Raw genomic sequence first — 21683 nt, forward strand, 5'->3', positions numbered from 1 at the left:
TTTCCATGTTTATTCAACATGTTAAAGGCTACGGTTAGGCACTTGCCGGATGGTTAGGGCTAGGCTGCGGTAGAGGACGGTTAGGGTTAGGCATTTAGGGGAGGATTAGGATTAGGCACCAGGCTGGAAAGAAAGGCTTAGGGACTTGGGGGAGGCTTAGGGATAGGCACCAGGGGGAGGCTTAGGGTTAGGCACTTGGGGGAGGGTTTGGGTTAGGCACCAGGGGGAGGGATAGGTTTAGGCACTAAGGGAGTGTTTGGGTGAAGATTAGGCTTAAATTACAATGTTGACCATTTTTGAGTCAACCATTTGTCCATGTCAATGATTTGCACTGTCGACTTTTTGTCCCTGTCGACCTATTGTCTGTCTACCATCTGTTGCCGATCTATTGAGTGTCTTTCTAGACACTGTCCATCTCCTATACCACACCCGTTAATCTAATATGGAGATGAATTCACACATTGTGAAATGAGTATGTAAAAGCTCACGTCTGATGAAACCTGTCACATTATCTGACTCCTATGTAAACTTGTTATCTATTCAGTAATATCTGCTGCCCCGTTACTCCTTTCTGTTCAAACAAGTGTAGGGATTTGGAGACATATTATAGAGGGAAGAACACCTACCAGTGTAGTATTTAAATGTTATACTAAACAAAAAAAAGGTTCCCAAATTCCAAATATTGCAATGTATCACAGACTAGATTCTGAAGTCTGTCAATATGCTCTTTTGAGGGTCTCTTGTTTCAACCGGAATCCCCTCATAAGACATCCATATAGAATATGTAAAAAGAAAACAAATAATTGCCAATGCTGTAATATAATAAAACACCCTATGTTAAAATTAAATATAAAAATACAGTACGTGTACCTATGAAACAGAAGAACACAAGTATGATGCTTATCTGTGTATCTTCAGATCCTTCTGTGGATTACTTTATCCAAAGGTGACTTCATGTGACATCTATTATTAATATACATTAACAGACAGCAATTACATAATAGTGCAATATCATGTTCAAAACACCCAAGAGGTTTTTCATTAGAAACCTTATACCGGACCTCTATATTTTGGTCATGTGCTGCCCGCTCCTTCCCCTCCACTAACCAGGAGGAGGGCACATTCATTGCAGGTGATGGTTAACAAAGGGTTTACCTAGTTACTTCCACAAAGTCAGTGACAAGGACAATACCGGATTACCACTGGGGCTCATGGTTCAGTCGTCACGCCGCTTACAGGGAGCCCCCACCAGGGTGGGCCGGAGGTGGACTGGTTGGCATCTATTTCCCCGGGCTGGTCTCCTTTTGCACTGTCTTGTGCCAGGATAGAGATTGTCCCAACAGGCCACCATACAGCTGTGTAAATCATGGTGCGGAAATGTTCAGGTAAAGTCTGACTCCTTGCTCTATGACTAATGCCGTCCTGTAAAGTTATGTTTGCAGTTCTATATAAGTGGATGTCAGTGTAAATCTGCAAGAATACTGGGATGCTGCTCAGTCAGACAGGAAAGGGGAGAAGGTGCTGCAATTTATTAATTCTGCCCATGCAGCGTCGTAATGATGACTGGTTGTCCACCCCGCAGGACTAGTAATACCCCCTGATGGCAGCCTTATGGTTACAATCACTGAGCACTGACAGTGAACTGTTTACCATGTGATGGAAAAAAAAGTAAAGCAGTGGTCCTCAAACTCGGTCCTCAGGACCTGCAAACAATTCTTGTTTTTCAGGTCACCCAGCAGGTGTGCATTTTAAAAGATCCACAGGTGGTTCTAATTATTTCACTTGTAATTCTGTGAGGAGATCTGGAAAACATGTACTGTTCGGGGTCCTGAGGACCGAGTTTGAGAACCTGTGCAGTAAACCAAAGTGATCCCAAAAATCCCAAAATGTACATTTGTCCTTTCTCCCTATTGTTGTGCATAGATACAGACATGTAGTTGGCTGAAATCTGCTGCACACAGGTAAATAATTGTGAAACAACTGTGACATATGCAAATTTACCACTAGAGGTCACTATAAGGTTTAATAATACATGCAAATAATCTTAATATCGAGTTGGGAGTATGAATTAAAGATTAAAAAAAAAGATTGGGGGACCTTATGTTTAAAACTATGTTACAGGAACATGGAAGGAAAAGGTTCACGTGAGTTGAGCTGGTGGTGGTGGTGGTGTGAGGGGGGGAGTACTTTGTAGATAGCAAAGGGACATGTCGGTCTCACTCCTGCATGTGATGCTGCTCCATGTCCATGTCAGTGCCAGACAGTGGACCTCATTCAGAGGCGGTCGCAAGAAGTGATCGCTCTCTCTGAATGAGGGCTGCCGCTTCTTTTTTTTAGTGCAGCTTCCTGGTCGCTAGCTAAGCTGTGGGTTACCACCCACAGCTTATCGACCGACCAGGTTGATGGTCGCGATGGTCAAGACCATCGGGGCTTGCGACGAGACCTTAAGGTTGGGTCTCGGCAACCGCAAGCCCCAGGGAGCTTCCTGCTCTGATCGAGCAGGAAACTCCCCACTGACATCATTGCTGATGTCAGTGCGGCTGCTCACAAAACGGCAAGCGTTCGCTCGGGGACGCCTCCGTTTGTGTAGCCGCCCCGCCTACAAAACGGGCCGAGCTGTCGATCAACATCGACAGCCGGCCCTTTTGTTGTGAACTCCGGAGCGAGAGAGTTTCTCTCTTGCTCCGAACTTGCGCACGCGCAGTGCGGCCGCAGGGCCTTAACATCGACTCGGTTGCGAGCGCTCAGCGCTTGCAACCGGGTTTGAATGAGGTCCAGTGTATCATGTAAGTAACAAACACAAAACTAACTTAAAACGTTATTCATTTTAATAACATGTCCAATAGATCATTTCCGCAACTTTATTGGTAGGGCCCCCACACGTTGCCTTGTATCCCCGACAAAACCTTAATCCAGCCCTGGTCAAGGAACCCTGTGTTTTAAGCAACTATTGTTACTGTTATGTTGCTGTCATCTGACCTCTCTCCAGGAAAGTGAATACTAAAACACCTACTCTCTATATAGGAAGAGACAGGGCTTACAGTAGTCAACCCCTCCTGAGTCCTGCAGCCCATCATCCTCAGGTGACCAGCACAGTGGTTAGATGGGGGCTTCTACTGATACACTAGGCACAGACATTCTTGGCAGGAACCTGTCCTATGGCACAGTGCCATGTCTGAACTGGGCCAATAGGGGAGGTGCGTATATCTGCATATCTTCTGCAATTAATCTTCTCCTTGATGGGCTTTACCTCACACAGTGGTCAGCATTGTCACTCTCCTCTCTCCGTGTGATATGTACAGAGGCTATTCTCTCCTTTCCTTAAAAACTTACAGATGTGTCCACATACATCTATCCTTCATGCACTACAAATGGTGCCACACATAAGCTCCGTATGACTTGGTAGGGCCGAGCGTCTTTTCTGCGACTTTTTACCTTCAAATGCGTCTTATTCACACAGTGATGCGAATAGATAGTACAAGCATGATAAAATGATATGCAGCTATGTTCTCTGGGCGTCTGCGGGTGTATCTGCATGCGAAACACTACCTCACAGTGGTACAGCCGCTGACACTGTAACCAGTGGCAAACGCAGGATTTTTAGTGGGGGGTTTCTAATATATATATATGTGTGTATGTGTGTATATATATATATATATATATATATATATATATATATACACCGTGTTTATGTGTGTGTAAATATATATATACACAAACACTGTATATATGCGAGACACACACACATAGCATACACACACAGCATTCAGTACATACACACATACTGTAGATTCCACACACCATACATACACATGCTGAAGCATACACACACAGCATACTTACAAAGTACAAACACACACATAGCATACTCACAGCAGCTTTTCCTTTGATGTGTGGGCTCTGCTGCTAGCTGCGGACGTCCTCCTAGGTGCCGGACTGCTGGGCGGCAGCGATCCTCCCCCAGGCTCACTCTGGAAGGTCTGTGTTGTGAAGGCGGCGTGCTGCCCGGACCTTGCCGGGTCAGCTGTCAGCGCTTCCGCGTCAGGTGATATGAAAGCCACCTGACGTGGAAGCACTGAAAGCTAACCCTAACCGGTAGCTGAAGGGGACCTAGCCGCTACCAAACATGCAGTGCAGTGGCCGGGCAGCTGAGCAGCTCCGATAGAGAGTGGCCCGCGGCTGGTAGACGGAGACAAGGTTGTCTCTGTCTCTAAAATAAGAAAAAGTGGCCCGTCATGAGGGGGGTTTCTGGGTGCTTAGAAACCCCCCCTGCGTGCGCTAATGCTGTAACGTAGTGTTTCACATGCAGATACACCCGCAGACATACACAGAGAACATAGACATGCTGCATATAATTTTAATCAGCAGAAGCTGCTTGTGCTATCTATTCGCATCGCTGTGTAAATGAGATGCATTTGAAGGTAAAAAGTCGCACAAAAGGCGCTTGGTGCTACTGAGTCACACACCACGTCATGGCGCGACTAGAAGAGCTGTTTAACGCGCATGGAGGCTAGTACATCTTACATAGGGATAATTTTCTTTTTCTGTAGAAAAGTGAGGGCATTATTATACCTCCATAGGCCAGAAACAGCGATTCCAGTTTTCATATTTTTTTTTAATAATTATAACAAACAGGGACTTATTGTCCAAGGTGCCCAAACTATGAAAAGTAACAGAGGAGCATCACGTAATACATTCCAGAAGTAACTGTGTACCATTGAGATGTCGGCGATAGGGGCATCCTCCAGTACAGTAGGTCTGCTATCTGGTATGTGACTGCGCTTGTGATATGTCTTATCAATTTTAAGTGCTTGGAGAAATTGGGGATGGGCAGGAGAAGGAGAATAAGTTTCTGTTCACTTGGAATCCAGACACCAGAGACAATGAAGATCAGGCTGAAGATGTGTGACAATAAGTATTGATGGTTGGTGAAGCTTCACCAGATAGGCAGCGAAGATCCCAATTGCCCACAGATCATCCAACATGCATCCAGGACCTCTGGAAAATACCAGCACATCTAAACAAGAATCTTTATATGCATTCTCTATTAATATAGACATTTATGGAAGACTTAGCAAGGAAATGCCAATTGTCAGACCAACCCTAAGCATCCAAGGCCGTACCAGAATCATTCTTCCATTTGGATTTATCCTGGGCTCTTACATCAGTGAAATTGTCAGAAGAGCATAATACAGCAAAGACATAAAATAAGGCCTTTGGAGGAATGGCCACAGATACAGAGGTTTTCTATTCTGGAGAGCGGTCTACTAAAGAGGCGGATTTAAACAGTATATATTGTTGTTTTATTCTTTGTTGAATATGTGAGGTCTCACAATATCAGTTTGTGTTTTACCCCAAAGTATTCATTCCAGCCAGTCTGTAGATTAATTGACTCCAGTTTGTATTCTACAGCCATCCTCCTTCTTATTGTCATCTTGCAGTAATATCTGAGAATGGGACGAGTTCCAAGACCTGTTGGAAGAATATAAATATTGAGTAAACTGCCTATAGAGTATACTGATTGTGTGTCCTGGGATAAATATGCTGGATCCATGGGCTGCGCAGCGTGAAATGACTAATGGTGATAACAACAAAGAACGTGATTAGAAATGGTATAACTGAGCAGAATGAGAGATGTAGTTGAGATAGGAGTTATACTACCTAAATGATCTGTAAGATACCTTTGGGTAATACTATCAGTGGTGTTTGTGTATCATATTGTATGGTGTTTGTGGTATACTTGTATCAAAGTGGAGTTTTACCACATCCTGTTTGCAGCACATTAGAAGGCAGCCACCTACACAATAGGCAGTAGTGTGAGACATACCACCACCCATACCACACAAACACACCCACACGAGAGACACAAGGCAACAAAGAATATACCTACTGGGATACACCCACACATACACAATAGATATCACTGTGAGAAACATGGCATACCCAAGGTAACAAATGGAATGCAATTTGCCAAGGAGACCAAATACGCACACATATTACAGAGCAGGTAGAGATGCTCCTACACAATACAGTAGGCATAGCCTGGGACATACTACACACACCCAATAGCAAAGGTTACAATGTATCACCATATGTATTATATCATCTATGCTACTATTGTGTATGTATAGGCCATTTTAGAGTGTGTGTAATATATACTAATAGTATATACTAATAGTAAATAGTCATTAAAATGAGCATTAGTATGTTTGCCTCACTATTATTACACCGGTATCTTTCGGCATATATTAATGATTGATGTCACATTTAGTCACCTTTGGATAAAAAGTAATTCAGAAAAAACTCTCAAGATACTAAGATAAGCATAGTACTTGTGTTTTTGCCGGCACTTGTATTTTTATTTATTACAATATACTACACCACTGGCAATATTTGTTTTGTTTTAACATAATATACAGTATATGGATATCCAATTGATGCAAAAATCCTGTTAAAAGTTTCCAATGGCAGATTGATATGCTCTATAACAGCCTAATTTCTACTAAATCCAAATATTTAGTATAAATGTCTTTGGATTCAGACTAATCCCAAATTGGTTCATGAATTCAATATACTTATGTTTGAAGCAGTTTTCTCATGCATTCCTCTTCCCAGTGCACTTGGATAGATTTTTGCAATTTACTTCACGGAACACAGGGCCTGATTCAGAGGCGCTCGTAAGCATCCGCTTGTTCGCTCCGAGCGATGTTCGCACATTTGCGCATGCGTATGGGTTGTAATCTGCATACGCCAACCAGTCAGTGCGGTCGGAAATCGTGTGCTTGCAAAATAGCGAATGCCTGCTAGTTTGAGTGACAGGATGAGGCGTTTGTGGGTGGTAACAGGGGAAGGTGCTTGAAAACGGGGAGTGGAGATCCGAATGCAGACGTTCCAAACGGTCAAAACGGGCGTTTTAAGGGTGTGCATAATTAACAAAGCAGCGTCATCGACCACGTCACTTGGTTGTCTTTTAGCCTGAACTGCTCGCATGATTGCGGTAGGAAAATGCTACCACAAGAATAGCGAGCAGTTCATACGCCTTTCGATGTACTCGATTAATCTAATAAATAGCGGAGATGACGTATGATGCGAGTGGCCAAGGGGCGTCTTTACAAAACAGCGAGCGCATGTTTCGTTCGCTCGCTCAGACATAGAGGTGTCAACAGACCGCAAAGAGCGAGCACTCTATTTAAATATCCGGCCCCTTTTTTAGAACGACCGTCCGCAAATAGCATCCGGCTCTGAATCAGGCCCACAGGCCCTGATTCAGACCCGCTCGCTGCCGGAGGCAGCTTGCAGGTCTGAAGGGCGTTTTTTTTGACCGGCCTTCTGGCCGCTCGCTAAGCTTTAGCGAGCGGCCAGGTGATGGTCGCGATGGTCCCGACAATCGCGACCATCGGGGCTTGCGACGAGACCCTTGTGGTAGGGTCTCGTCTGCCGCAAGCCCCAGTGAGCTTCCGGCTCTAATAGATCCGGAAGCTCACCACTCTTGATGTCAGTGGGGCTGCCCCCAAACGGTAGGTGTTCCTTTGGGAACGCCTCCGTTTGGCAAGCCACCACCAGACCCGCCTGCAAAACGGGGCGATCTGTCGATCAACATCGACAGCCGCCCTGTTTGTAGCGAGCCCCGGAGCGAGTGAATTTCTCACTCGTTCCGGGGCTCACGCTATGCGCTTGCGAGCGGGTCTGAATCAGGCCCTGAGAACACAGCACATGGAGTCTTACAAAGTTCCAGCCATGGGCCTGCAGTTTGCTGTGCACAGCTGTTTCTGATGCATGCTGTCATAAAACCAAAATGTCTGAGCAGGTCAATAAAAGCAATTTTTTCTTCGTTATATGGCAAACGTTCTGAATACTGATATGACAAATCTTTCAATATTTTTGCAGTCTTCATTTTGACTGCATTATCCAATCTGAGCAATTATGGAGGACTCAATAGAAAAAACTAATAATCTTAATGAAATGTGTGATTAGTTGAGTCTGCTCTTCTTAATATATCATAATACATATCTGCATATAACTAATATATGGCTCTCCAGCCAATATGGGATAAAAATGAACACATATCCAAGCTCTAACACAAGAGCACATTAACATTTTTTTTGGCAGAAATTCTGCTTTTAGTACTGCGCATGGGTACAAAACATTCTTATACCTTTTTCAGATATAAAATCCCGGCTTGGACCCGCTATACTGAGCACGGTGGAAGCCGGACTACCCCTTTCACACAAGGGTGATGACCCGGGTTATTCCCGGTTCGTCACCCTTCACACTGGACCAAAGTCTTCCAGTGACCCGGGTCTTCTGGCGTTCAGTGGGTGCTTGACGCTTGGGTGCTTGATGTCATTTCCAAGCACTACTGTCCCCGGCCAGTCAAAATTTCTTTTAGGTATGACCTGGGTCATCAAAACCCGAGTCGCACCTTTCAGCCTTGAGCCAGGTCATCGACCCGGGTTGCAAGTCACTGGAAAAACCTTGATAGCGCCCAGGGTCAAGGACCCTGCATTGTGAACCCAGATTGGACCTTTCACACATATGCCAGACGCGGGTCTATGCACGTTCACATGCAAAACACCTGGGTTTTTGGCTTATACATGTGAAAGGGGTATTACAGACATATGACGCAGTAGATTCATATGCAATTTGCAAGTACAGTTAGGGGATGCTCATGCAAATTAGTCTTATGCAGACTACAATAAAGACATATATGCGCCAGTCAAGAGGTGTATATCTTACACATGCACAACCCCAAAAACATACTATTGATGATGATGATGATGATGAGCAGCAGTTTTGGGTGTGTTTTGATTCCTTTCACTAATTTTGGCAGAAAAACAAATTCCACTCTGTTTTTTTTTTTTTTTTTTTTAAAGAGAAAGACAACTGATGTTTGTGTTTAATTGAACTTAGGGCCTGATTCAGACCCGCTCGCAAGCGCTGAGCACTCGCAAGCGGGTCGATGTTGCCCTAGTGCGCTTGCACACGACAGAGGGAGCTCCGTCGTGCGCATGCGCGAGACCCGAATAGCGACGGCCAAGCCGTCGCTATGGGTCTCGCACCAAAGGAGGCGTGCTGTCGATGGTGATTGACAGCACGCCCCCTTTGGTGGGCGTGCCGGGGGCGTGGCTGCCCAGACGGAGGTGTTCCCATGGGTACGCCTACCGTCTGGGTCCGGCCCCACTGACATCACTAGTGATGTCAGTGGGAGTGCTTTTGGCTCTGATAGAGCCAAAAGCACTCCTGGGCTTGCGGCAGCGAGACCCTACCACAGGGTCTCGTCGCAAGCCCGATGGTCTTGACCACCGCGACCATCATTTTGGCCGCTCGCTATAGCTGTGGGTGGTCACCCACAGCTATGCAAGCGGCCAGGAGGCCACTCCAAAAGGTAAGAAGGACGGCCCTGATTCAGAGCGAGCACTCTTGTCAGAGCGTCCGGCTCTGAATCATGGCCTTAATTAGTACTTTAAAATTACATTTGCTTCTGTGTTTAAATGTATTTTACATGGTAAATGTGACTTATTTATTAATGACAGTATCCAGGCACATACAATCATATACAGTGCCTTGCAAAAGTATTCACCCACCCCCCTTTGCATTTTTCATGTTTTGTTGCCTCACAACCTGGAATTAAAATGGATTGTTTGAAGGTGTGCATCATTTCATTCACAGAACATGTCTACTACTGTGAAGTGGTGTTTTTTTTTTATATTGTGAATCAAACAACATTTAGGACAACATAACAGAAAACTTCAGCGTGCATAACTATTCACCCCCCTAAAGTCAGTACTTTGTCGAGCCACCTTTTGCGGCAATTACAGCTGCAAGTTGCTTTGGATAAGTCTCTATAAGCTTGCCACATCTTGCCCCTGGGATTTTTGCCCATTCCTCAAGCCAAAGCTGCTCCAGCTCCTTCATGTTGGATGGTTTCCGCTTGTGAACAGCAATCTTCAAGTCTGACCACAGATTCTCAATTTGATTGAGATCTGGGCTTTGACTAGGCCATTCCAACACATTTAAATGTTTCCCCTTAAACCACTCGAGTGTTGCTTTAGCCTGTCCTGCTGGAAGGTGAGCCTCCGTCCCAGTCTCAAATCACAGGCAGACTGAAACAGGTTTTGCTCAAGAATATCCCTGTATTTAGCACCATCCGTCTTTCCCTGGATTCTAATCAGTTTCCCAGTCCCTGCTGCTGAAAAACATCCTCACAGCATGATGCTGCCACCCCTATGTTTCACTGTGGGGATGGTGTTCTTGGGTGATGGGATGTGTTGGGTTTGCGCCAGACATAGCATTTTCCTTGGTGGCCGAAAAGTTCCATTTTAGTCTCATCTGACCAGAGCACCTTCCTCCATACATTTGGGGAGTCGCCCACATGCCTTTTGGCAAACTCAAATCGTGTCTTCATATTTTTATCACTAAGTAATGGCTTTTTTCTGGCCACTCTTCCATAAAGCCCAGCTCTATGGAGTGTACGGCTGTGGTCACATGCACAGATACACCAGTCTCTGCTATGGAACTCTGCAGCTCCTTCAGGGTTACCTTTGGTCTCTGTGCTGCCTCTCTGATTAATGCCCTCCTTGCCTGGTCTGTGAGTTTTGGTGGGCGGCCCTCTCTTGGCAGGTTTGTTGTGGTACCATGTTCTTTCCATTTGATGATGGTGGATTTGATGGTGCTCCGGCGGATCATCAAAGATTTGGATATTTTTTTATAACCCAACCCAGAATTGTACTTCTCAACAACTTTTTCCCTGACTTTTTTGAGAGCTCCTTGGTCTTTATGGTGTGATGCCTCTTGCTTAGTGATGTTGCAGCCTCTGGGGCCTTTCAGAAAAGGTGTGTTTATACTGAGAGCTCATAAGACACTTACATTTCACACAGGTGACTTCATTTCACTAATTATGTGACTTCTGAAGGTAATTGGTTGCACCAGAACTTTTGAGGGGCTTCATAGCAAAGGGGGTGATTACATATGCACATGCCAATTTTCAGAATTTTATTTACAAAGATTCTTTTTTCTATATATTTTTCTCATTTCACTTCACCAAATTAGACTATTTTGTGCAGATCCATCACATAAAATTCAGATTAAAAAAAAATAAAAATTACAGGTTCTAATATAACAAAAAAGGTAAAAAGCCAAGAGGGGTGAATACTTTTGCAAGGCACGGTATATCACTGTTTCTCAAATATGGTCCCCGGGGGCCCTCACACTTCATGATTTCCAAATTACATGTGTAACTCTAGATTGTCAGTTAAGGCGGCTATACACAGTGCAATAATCGGCTGATCCGGCGATATTGGGCAGATTGGGCCAATAATTGTACAGTGCATGCCCACGACCGAGCAGCGCTTATCGCTCAGTCCAGCATGAGAAATCTTTCAGTGTGCCCAAAAGATGCGATGATTGCTGCTCGGGTCTGACAGCGGATATACTCGCCATCGGACAGATATACCAATTATATTTGGTGCTGGCTAGAGGCGAGAATGGGATCCTCTCCTCCTGAGACTGGAACATGACGCTGGGCCTGTGATATCATAGCCAAGTGCCACACTCCTAGGAGCAAATCTACTAAGCTCGAATGACATCGATTGAGGCAATATCGGCCGTGCACTGTATATTTGGAATTTCTAAAGGCTAAACTCTTCCTACTTTGTTCCATTCGAAAAGGAAATATCGGTCGAGAACACCTGAAACTCGGACGGTAACATGTTTTCGGACACATACACCATCGGTCCAACTCAGCAGCCTTTTGCCATAGACATCAATAGGACCTGGAAATTTACTAAGGATTCGTATTCATTATAAAGGACGATATATAGTGCAAATCGTCAGCAAAAGACGCAAAATAGAAATCTCAAACAGAACACCTTTTTCAATTCGAGTTTGACATATGAACATACTTAACTATCACTGACAACTCTGCACACACGGATCTGTGTGCAAAAAGCACAACCAGCACCAAGCTATTCAGAACCAGCCCTGGTTGCCAAAATACAGGAGACAAACGAAGTAGGGGTCCCCTGCATTTAGCGCAACCAGCACTAGGCTCTGATCCGGTCCTGGTTCTGGAAATACAGGGGGAAAAGCATAGGGGTCCCCTGTAATTTCCATAACCAGCACCAAACTTTTTTATGGAGGGGGGGGGGTAATGCCACAACAAGGGGAACCCTTTCACAGGGTCCCCCTGCCAATGCATTACCCTTGACCACTAGTCAGCCCAGGCAGGGGAGAGCTGGAGCCCCTCCTCCCCCAATAAAGGGATCCTCCTCTCCAGGGCACCACAGGCCTAGGCTGAGAGCCCAAGACTATCCCTGACACCCCTAGAACGGTGGGTGCTGGGTTGATTATGTAAAGTGTGGTGCGATTGAAAGAGATAAAAATATTATCTTTTGCAACTACAGGTCCCAGCAAGCCTCCCCCGCATGCTGGTACTTGGAGAAACACAAGTACCAGCATGCGGGGCATTACGGGCCCGCTTGGTACCTGTAGTTCCACTGCAAAATAAATACTTAAAAAATCACAGAACTCACAGGCCACCGACCGTGGTTCAGGACACGGGTGGTCAGTGTAGTGCGGACTGCACGGCCGTCGGCTAGTCCACTCATACAACCCGGCAGCAGTGTGTTTATTTTGTCAGCCAGCCAATGAGTGTCAGATAGACACTCATTGACTGCTGCGCCCACTGCCGGAGCCGTAACTCATGAGCTCCATCTTCCGGGTCCCGCAGTGGGTGATAGGAGAGACGTAATGACGTCTCTGCCATAATGCAGAGCGGTCCAGCCCGGGAGGACGGAAGAGCAGATGACGGCGGCGGGTGCAGGAGAGGGTAAGTGTTTTTTTTTTTTTTTATGTGTTTGTTTTTGTCTGCCACTGTTGGGGGGGAGGAGACTACTACTGGGAACACTATATAAGGGGCACTGCATCAGGGGGACCACTACTGGGGGCACTGCATAGGGGTTCTACTACTGGGGGCATTATATAAGGGGAATTTCATAGGGGGTACCACTACTGGGGGCACTGCATAGGGGGGACCACTACTGGGGGCACTGCATAGGGGGACCACTACTGGGGCACTATATAAGGGACACTACTGGAGGCACTGCATAGGAGAGACCACTACTGGGATCACTGCATAGGAGAGACCACTACTGGGAACACTGCATGGGGGGGGGGAAATACTACTGGGGGCATTATATAAGGGCCACTGCATAGGAGCTACCACTACTGGGGACACTATATAAGGGGCACTGCATAGGGGGGACTACTACTTAGGGCACTGCATAGGGGGGACCTCTACAGGGGGCACTATATAAGAGGCACTACTGGGGGCTCTGCATCGGGGGGACCACTACTGGGGGCACTGCATGGGGGGACTACTACTGGGGGCACTATATAAGGGACACTGCATTGGGGGCACTGTATAAGTGGCACTACTGGAGGCACTGTATAGGGGCACTACAGGGGGCACTGCTACTGGGGACATTGCATAAGGGGCACTATTACAGTGGTCATTGCAAGAGGGACACTACTACTTGGGGCATTAAGGTGCATATGGAAAGGAATGTTCCCAGAGTGATGAGAAACAGTGGTGTGCCATGTTGCCACGCCCCCTTTTTCCAGTGGTCACGCCCCTAGTGGCATGTGGCCATGCCCACGGTTTCAGCGCGCATACCTTCGGCGCACACACCTTGTGGGGAGGGGCTCCGTTTTTTTATTTGCCCTGGGCTCCAAATACCCTAGTTATGCCACTCCCCCTAAGTGTAGATGTAAAGTGTGCCCTGTGTGCCCATTAAGGGGACTTTTGTTCTTATATTCTGTTCTCTTATACGACAGAGAAACGCAAGATGCAGGGACTGCCAGACTTTCTTACTGAGGTTGCGCGCAATGAATTGGAGACCCTGGATATTCAGATACCCTCCTGTAGTGTCATTTACATCCCCCTGGTGAGCAAAACCAAGAGGTGCTGGAGTGGAATGGAGGAAATTTTGTTTTTCATAGGTGTAGTATAAACATGCCCTTGTGTAAGACATCCACTACAGTTCTAGCATATAGTTAGTCACCTTTGTGCAATGGGTGCTTCATCCCTGAGGTACTGAAAGGAAATCTCCAGCGCACACAGATGCAATTTAACGTATCACACGCAGCGGAATATATTATTCAGGCGGCTGAAAGCATAAATGCTAAATTTTGGAAGCAATCCTTAACTCTGCCTACAGTATGACTGCAATTAAAACTAGCATGTGGTTTATTGCCGCCAGAAAACAATTAAGTGTAATTTACATAATGCAGGAGATAAATTTAAACTCATTTTAGATCATTGGTTTACTTATGTCATTGGCTCATAAATGTACTTTTGGCTAAGAGGATAAAATACGTAGCAAATGAATATTCATTGGAAGAGTTTTATTATTTAAATCAAAATTGTTACCTCTCCTAAAGTATTTGGTATAGGTATTTTGTAAAATATCCCTTACCTCCAGACAGTCCTCCGTGTCCTCATTTACATTAACACATTATAACGGTACATTTCTAGAAAAGACTTACAAAAAGTTTAAATTGTTATAGCATTGTCTGTATTTTTGTAGCCATTTAGTGAAATTACCTATATAGTAATTTTTTTTTTTTTTTAAATGTTACTTTACATAAACAAGCACATTTTTCTCCAGTAGCCAATCAGGGTGATTCAGTTAGCGGAGATGTGCCACCGAACAACCCGCACTGTTCGGAGGCGCACATTTTTGACTATTGCGCTAGCTTAACGTCACAAATTTTCCTGCACACATCTACGGGTTGCGAGGAAAAACTAGCAATTTTACTGGTCGCAATGTGCAGTTGCGGAAGTCAGTGCATAACATAACATAGAAAATGTCTTCTGCTCTTTTGATTATAATTCCCTAAGTATCCTTGTATACTTTCATAGGCACTTACATGATGTACATTTTACATATATTTTTAAACTTGCAAAGCCATTTTTCTGTAACTAAATGCTGACACTTAGTGGTTAACTTGTGTATTACAATATGTGAATAACCAATATGCTGAGCTTAGTATGGAAGTACATTTGAGTAGGAGGTGAAAAGTAAGTGATGATGGATAGAACCCCCAACCCCAGTGTTATACCCTTTTGATAAAAACCGGGTCCAGCCTGGGTCACTGAACATGGGTCTCAAGCCCTGTCACAGGGCTTGAAACTCGTTCACACCGCAGGCTGGACCTGGGTTATTGCCGGGGCTTCTCCTATGCTGGCACTTGGAGATTATATCATCTCCAAGCACCCGGTAAACCGGCTTACCATAGGGTGGTAGCTACGCGGGTTGGATTTTTTTTTCCGGAAACCTTTTTACACCGAGCCGTGACCTGGGTTAACCCGGCAATAATCTGGGTTTTTACTGCAGTGTGAAAGGGGTATTAGACATCCACATCTATAAGAGCAAATGAATATGCGTTCACCAGGTTGTCTCTAGGGGGTTATGGGTGCAAAAATCAGAATGCCATCCCCTCGTACAAAAATCAGAATGCCATCCTCTTGTACAGCCTGTAAGCCTCACACTGAAAAGCAATAGGACTCTGCCCTACACAACCAGGCTTGGGGAGCTAAACTAAATATATAACTAAATATATAAATTGGGATCTCCAGACTGGCAAGTTTGCCATCCCATCGGTCCCAGAATAATGGAATAGGGTTCCTAAGACTCCTCTCTATTATTCCAAAGGAATAAAAAATATGCACAATGTTAAAATAAATTCAGTAAGACCCCCCTAAAACCTTTTATTTAAAAAAAAATCATTCTTTTTGATCTATTTTTAGTGCAAATAGAAACAAAAAAGTAAAGTTCCCATAAAAAAACCAACCCCCACACATACAGTACTACACGAGACCGACAGAGACTACCCATGAGTATGGAGAAGAGGAGTGCTGAGTGCCCTTTGTGGTGCACTGGGTTGAACAATCAAGGTTTACTGTTTGAGAGTGGTGCACTTCGTAAATCATCCAAGTTTATGCAGACCCCTCTGGCAAAAGCTTCTGATGCTTTGCATAGGGATGCCTATTTAAGAAGGATCCTCTTATCCCTTAGAATCCTCCAGCGATCTCTGGGGTAACTGTACTAGGGGTGGTAAGGTGGGAAGCCGATTTTCTTGGAAAGCATGTCCTTCATCCGGAATCTATTACACAAATTCCTCGAAAGGAGAAAGATAGTCCTATATAGGCGCACAAAGAGTAATTCGTATAAAATAAAACATAACCTTTATTGAGATTTCTTAAAAAACCTTGTTATAGTGAAATATCAATAAAATAAAGAATATTAAGATATTGTGAAAACAGTAACTTGAAAATGTGAATAAAATAAGCTGACACTTAAGGGCAACTGCTATCCTATAAATAAATTTATCATAACGTATATTGAGTATTAATGACTCTTTTATTGTTAGTGTATATGTTGATGGTTAATAAAAAAAAAAGAGAGAGAACACATAAATATATAGGAAAACCCAGCCGTGCTGGACCTAAATAAATTTGAGTATTGGCCTGCTTAGGCTATCTTTGTTCAGCACATCCCGCACTGTATATACACATAAACGTATGATTTATTAAGTCCTTGTTTATTTGGATCATTAATTATTGGTTATGTGTATAATAATAGTTAGTTAGCAGATCGTTCCTTCCTTCCGTACAGAAAGGTCTTTCCGTTCTGATCCCCAATAAGTTTTATATATCAGCCTACTCAAAATATTAACTTGTGCACATCACAAACTGTGTGTTGCCCTTCATGAATGAAATACCTTGTTCCTATTCATTTTGAAACATTTGTTTCTAATCACGGACACAGTGAATCATACAATAGAAGGACTGGGAGATTTGTTGTCAAATTGACCCGTGTTCACTCAAATATATAAAGATTGTTGAATGTCACATTATATTGTAATATATTATATATTTAAAGTGTCCCTCTCATCTCAGATCACCCCTCCATACGTATTTAAAAAAGAGGACATCTATTTATTATCCGATCCATGATTGGTATATCGGCCCAAGACCAGGATATTAGACTTACTTGGTTTGCTGTTAATGATCTAAATAATAATTAGCAAGAACAGCAACCGTATTAGATGTATCGTCCCTGCAAGTGGCAATTTAATTTCCAATATACCCGAGCGTGCTGTAGCCGCGTCCCGGGTATAGGTTGGTTGCCTGCCTAAGATCTAATTACAGGGCTTAATAAGTCAGCTTATCTTGCTTATTAATGGTTTAAATAGTATGTATTAGTAGTCAACCACATTAGCGGGCAGTATCTTTAATCAAAAGAGTGTGTCGGGCATACAGAGACTTGCTTACTCAAGTAACTTGGTTAACAGTTAATAAATTAAATAGCAAAATGACACAGGACAGCTACCATAATTATCATATTATCCCCATATGTAACAGATTAATTCCCTATGTATTTAAGCGTGCTATAGCCGTATCCCGGGTATAGGTTAGTTATCAGTCCAAAATCATATTATGAGGCTTGGTAATCCAGCTTAACTTGCTGTTGGTAGTTTTGATAATGTATATTTATAGTCGGCCACATTAACAGGCCGCGTCCTATATTAACATATTATCCCCGTAAGTAGCAGGTCAAATTTCTGTATACTCGAACATGCCGGACAGATCTCCACACTGACAAGCAGCGTCCTATTTTGGCATATTATCCCCACAGGTAGCAGGTTAAATTCCTGTCTACCCGAGCATGCCGGAGCCGTGTCCTGATTATAGGCTGAAAGTATATTCAGCTAAACATCAACAACATATACACAATTAACAATACATTTAGAACATTTTAAGGAGCAGCGCCCTCTTGGTCAGCATTCGAAACGCCGACGTACGTTTCACTGACAGGCTTTATCAAGGCTAACCCGAGCTCAATATCCAGCTGGGTTAAGTAGATGTATAGCATCCAATGGCATCGTTCTTTCCAATCACGTGGTATGATCCCTCGTCGGGACACTATCTAATGCAAAACGTATATAGTTTTAAAATGATAGAATAGATAATATTTACTTGATTCAGTTATCATATTTAGCGAGCCAGTTAATACTTTTCAATCAACTTGTAAAATTATACTCATGTCACTATAAAATAGTATTGGTAATCAAATAAAGAGTAGAATAGCTCTTATAGATATGACAAGGTAATTAAGATACCAATTATTTATTTATTTTTTATTACCAGTTATTTATATAGCGCACACATATTCCGCAGCGCTTTACAGAGAATATTCGGCCATTCACATCCGTCCCTGCCCCAGTGGAGCTTACAATCTATATTCCCTACCACATGCGCACATACACACATACACACACTAGGGGTAATTTTGTTAGGAGCCAATTAACCTACCAGTATATTTTTGGAGTGTGGGAGGAAACCGGAGAACCCGGGGGAAACCCACGCAAGCACAGGGAGAATATACAAACTCCACACAGTTAGGGCCGTAGTGGGTATCGAACCAACGACCTCAGTGATGTGAGGCAGTAATGCTACCATTACACCGTCTGTGCTGCCCACAAATTATGACCTAAATAAATTAAATAAATATATACCCGGCATGACTGAACTAAAATTAATATTGGTAGAGTTGTGTAATATGATTACTATGAATAATAGATACATGTATACAGTGATGAATGAATCATAGTGAATTTAAAATATATCGATATATAATATAATGTGAATCAGCATATATAAATATGTATAACATATATAAAGATATAATACAGAAATAATTAAAACTAAACATTAGTGAAAACTTACCAAAAAATAATAATATATATTAATAATGTACTAAATTCAATTATTACAATTAAATAGACTCCTTATCTTATTAACTTGTCACCAAAATAACATATGATAACAATAATTAATTGATAATTTATAATTCTACCTATTTACATAATAGTGATCAAAAATTAGTCAATAATAAGTTACTTTGTTGATCTAATATTCATTAAATAAAAGGTGAAAAATCAATTAGTACATAACAAACTCTTTGTGTAAAAGTGATAAATAAAAATTCTTTAAAGTGAATCTACCCTATAATAAATAAACAAAAAATATTGATAGTGTGAAAAAAACATTAATTAAGTGAATCTTATAATATATGATAAGTATAATATATATAAGGTGATAATGTGAAAAAATATTAATTAAGTGAATCTTTTGATATAAAATAAAAATAATATTTATTGTGATTATGTGTGTATTATTACAATGCAGTGTATCGTGAATTAAATTAATATGTGAAAAAATATAAAAAAATAATAAAATATTTGTTATATCTTAGTAGTGCTTCATGTCAGATTGTAATTATAAACCATTATTAAATCTTATGGGTATTCTTATCTCCAAATAATATATAATATAATAGATAATCATAAATGGCAATCTCATTCCACTCTCTACTGTAGCTAATATAGGATCTTAAAAAACTGGTTCACCAAAATTAGGGGCCCACATAGTACATTGCCTACACATGATGAAGACATTGCCTATAATTATTGGGGATAGGTAAATAATAAAAATTATAGATTGATCTATAATCTATCATTATACAGTCTATAAGGGATACTCCACATTTTAGATATTCACATGGTGGAATTTACAAAGTGTCATAGATTGTACCTAACAATTAATTGAGTTCATAAGAAAGACGAGTAGCTGTTGTTCTCATTCAAACCTTTTGGGGAGATACAATCTATGAGAAAAATCATCTTAGTTTCTGCTCTCAATAACTGTTTATCAATGTCACCACCTCTTATTCCCAATGTTACATGTTGTAATCCAATGGCCTTAAGTCCCAAGGGACAGCCTCCATGATACTTTAAGAAATGACTGGCCACTGATGTCAAAATTTTGAACTTGGCTGTATCTTTTCTAGCATTAATAATGCTATTGACGTGTTCCAATATCCGTACTTTTAATGGTCGAATTGTCTTGCCCACGTATTTTTTGCCACATGGGCACTCAAGTTGATATATCACACCCATGGTGGTACAGCAGATGTAGCTGTCAATGGTCCATCTTTTACCAAATTTGTCAAAAAAATATTCATTAGGTGACATGTATTTACATGCCTTACAACATCCACACCGGTATGACCCTTTTCTCCAAATTTTAGTTCGCTTAGAGGTATCAAAATTACTTTTAACTAAAATATCCTTTAAATTCCGAGCTCTTCTCCAGCTGGTTTGTACTTTTTCAGGCAAAACAGCTTTCAGATCTTCATCTATTTGAAGAATCCCCCAATGTTTCTGTAGAATAGTGTTAATTTGGTGCCAATTTTTATTGAAGGTACCAACAAATCTGACTGGTTCCTCTAAATTCAATTTCTTCTTTTTAATAAGTAATGATTCACGTGGGTAAGTCCTGACGTTCTGAACCGCTGATCTTATTTTATTCTTACTGTATCCTCTTTTATTCAATCGTTCACATAATTGGCGTTCCCGTGTTAGAAAAGTATCTCTATTGGAGCAATTTCTCTTAGTTCGTAACAGTTCCCCTTTGGGGATTCCTCTAATCGTTGCTGGAAGTGATTATGGAAAAATGGAATCAGCATGATGGCATCTTTGTTGAACTACAAAGGGGGCGTTTCTATTGAATGGCAACAAATTTAAAGGTGTTTCTGATAACACCATGTTGGTCCCATGGAAGTTTTGGAAATACAGAATCTCTGGCACTGTGAATAATAATAAATGGGTTTATATTACACCCAACTTACAAGGGATGTGTCTATGACACACTTAATGAAAAGGACAGGTCTTTTACTCACTGATACTAGAGAGCAATATAGAATAAAAGTTGTCTCCTGTATTTATACATGTGAATAGAACAAACGGATCAGACCTTATTTACTTACCACAAGTGAGTCACATGTAAAAAAGAATGTCCATTAATGAATGGGTGTAATAAATAGATTTTATTTAAATGAAAAAAAAATGTTATACATCAAATACAGTATATTGTCATGGACAAACCAATTTTCAGATAAAAACATTTTCACTGTATAGACAATAAAATGACATAAGATGATAAAAACAAACAATTTTGAAAAGAAGGTAAAACGGCAAGTAAATTGCAGTATCCCTTGATAAAAAGAAATAATTTTAGGCATAGAATAGCACAAGACTAACTTGCCATGTAATGGAGGTGAGTGAACCCTATGTGTCACGTTCTGACTATGGTGGTCCTCTGTAGAAGTATTGGAAGACGTGGACCCAGGTTGAGAAAAGAATCAGTGGTGAGGGGCCTGGATATATGCCTTCCTCATCCACAAGTACCAGATGTTGGCTAGACCTGACCAAAGGCGTGGAGTCTAACTTACTGGGAGGTGTTCACCAGTGACCCCTCCAAGCGAGATTTGAGTTTAAGCTGCACCCATCAAGCAGGTCGCAGCCCTTTGGTCAGGTATCCGGCACAAGTGGGAAATGGAAGAACACAATCACACGGAAAGCACAGGAGAATGATACTGGAAGTTTTGCACTTGGGTGATGTACTGGGTACACACCCTGTTGATCCAGATGCAGGGCTGGCACAGGAGAATGGCACTAGGAGATTGTACTTGGATGATGTAATAAGTACACACACTGTAGCTTCAGACGCAAAACTGGAACAGGAGATTGTAATTAGATGACGTACTAATGCCCTGATA

General features: G+C 42.3%; 1 protein-coding gene across 1 annotated transcript in view; it reads left to right on the top strand.

Annotated features, from left to right (window-relative positions):
• MSH5 (mutS homolog 5) overlaps positions 1 to 21683 on the top strand; it is a 94400-nt gene that overhangs the window by 45861 nt on the left and 26856 nt on the right. The window contains exon 14 of the mRNA XM_088481550.1: positions 13834 to 13943. Within this exon, the coding sequence (XP_088337676.1) occupies positions 13834 to 13943 (110 nt within the window). The remainder of the gene's footprint in view (positions 1 to 13833; positions 13944 to 21683) is intronic.

Source organism: Taudactylus pleione, unplaced genomic scaffold, assembly GCF_031769625.1.
Source record: "Taudactylus pleione unplaced genomic scaffold, aTauple2 ptg000274l, whole genome shotgun sequence".
NCBI lineage: Eukaryota > Metazoa > Chordata > Amphibia > Anura > Myobatrachidae > Taudactylus > Taudactylus pleione.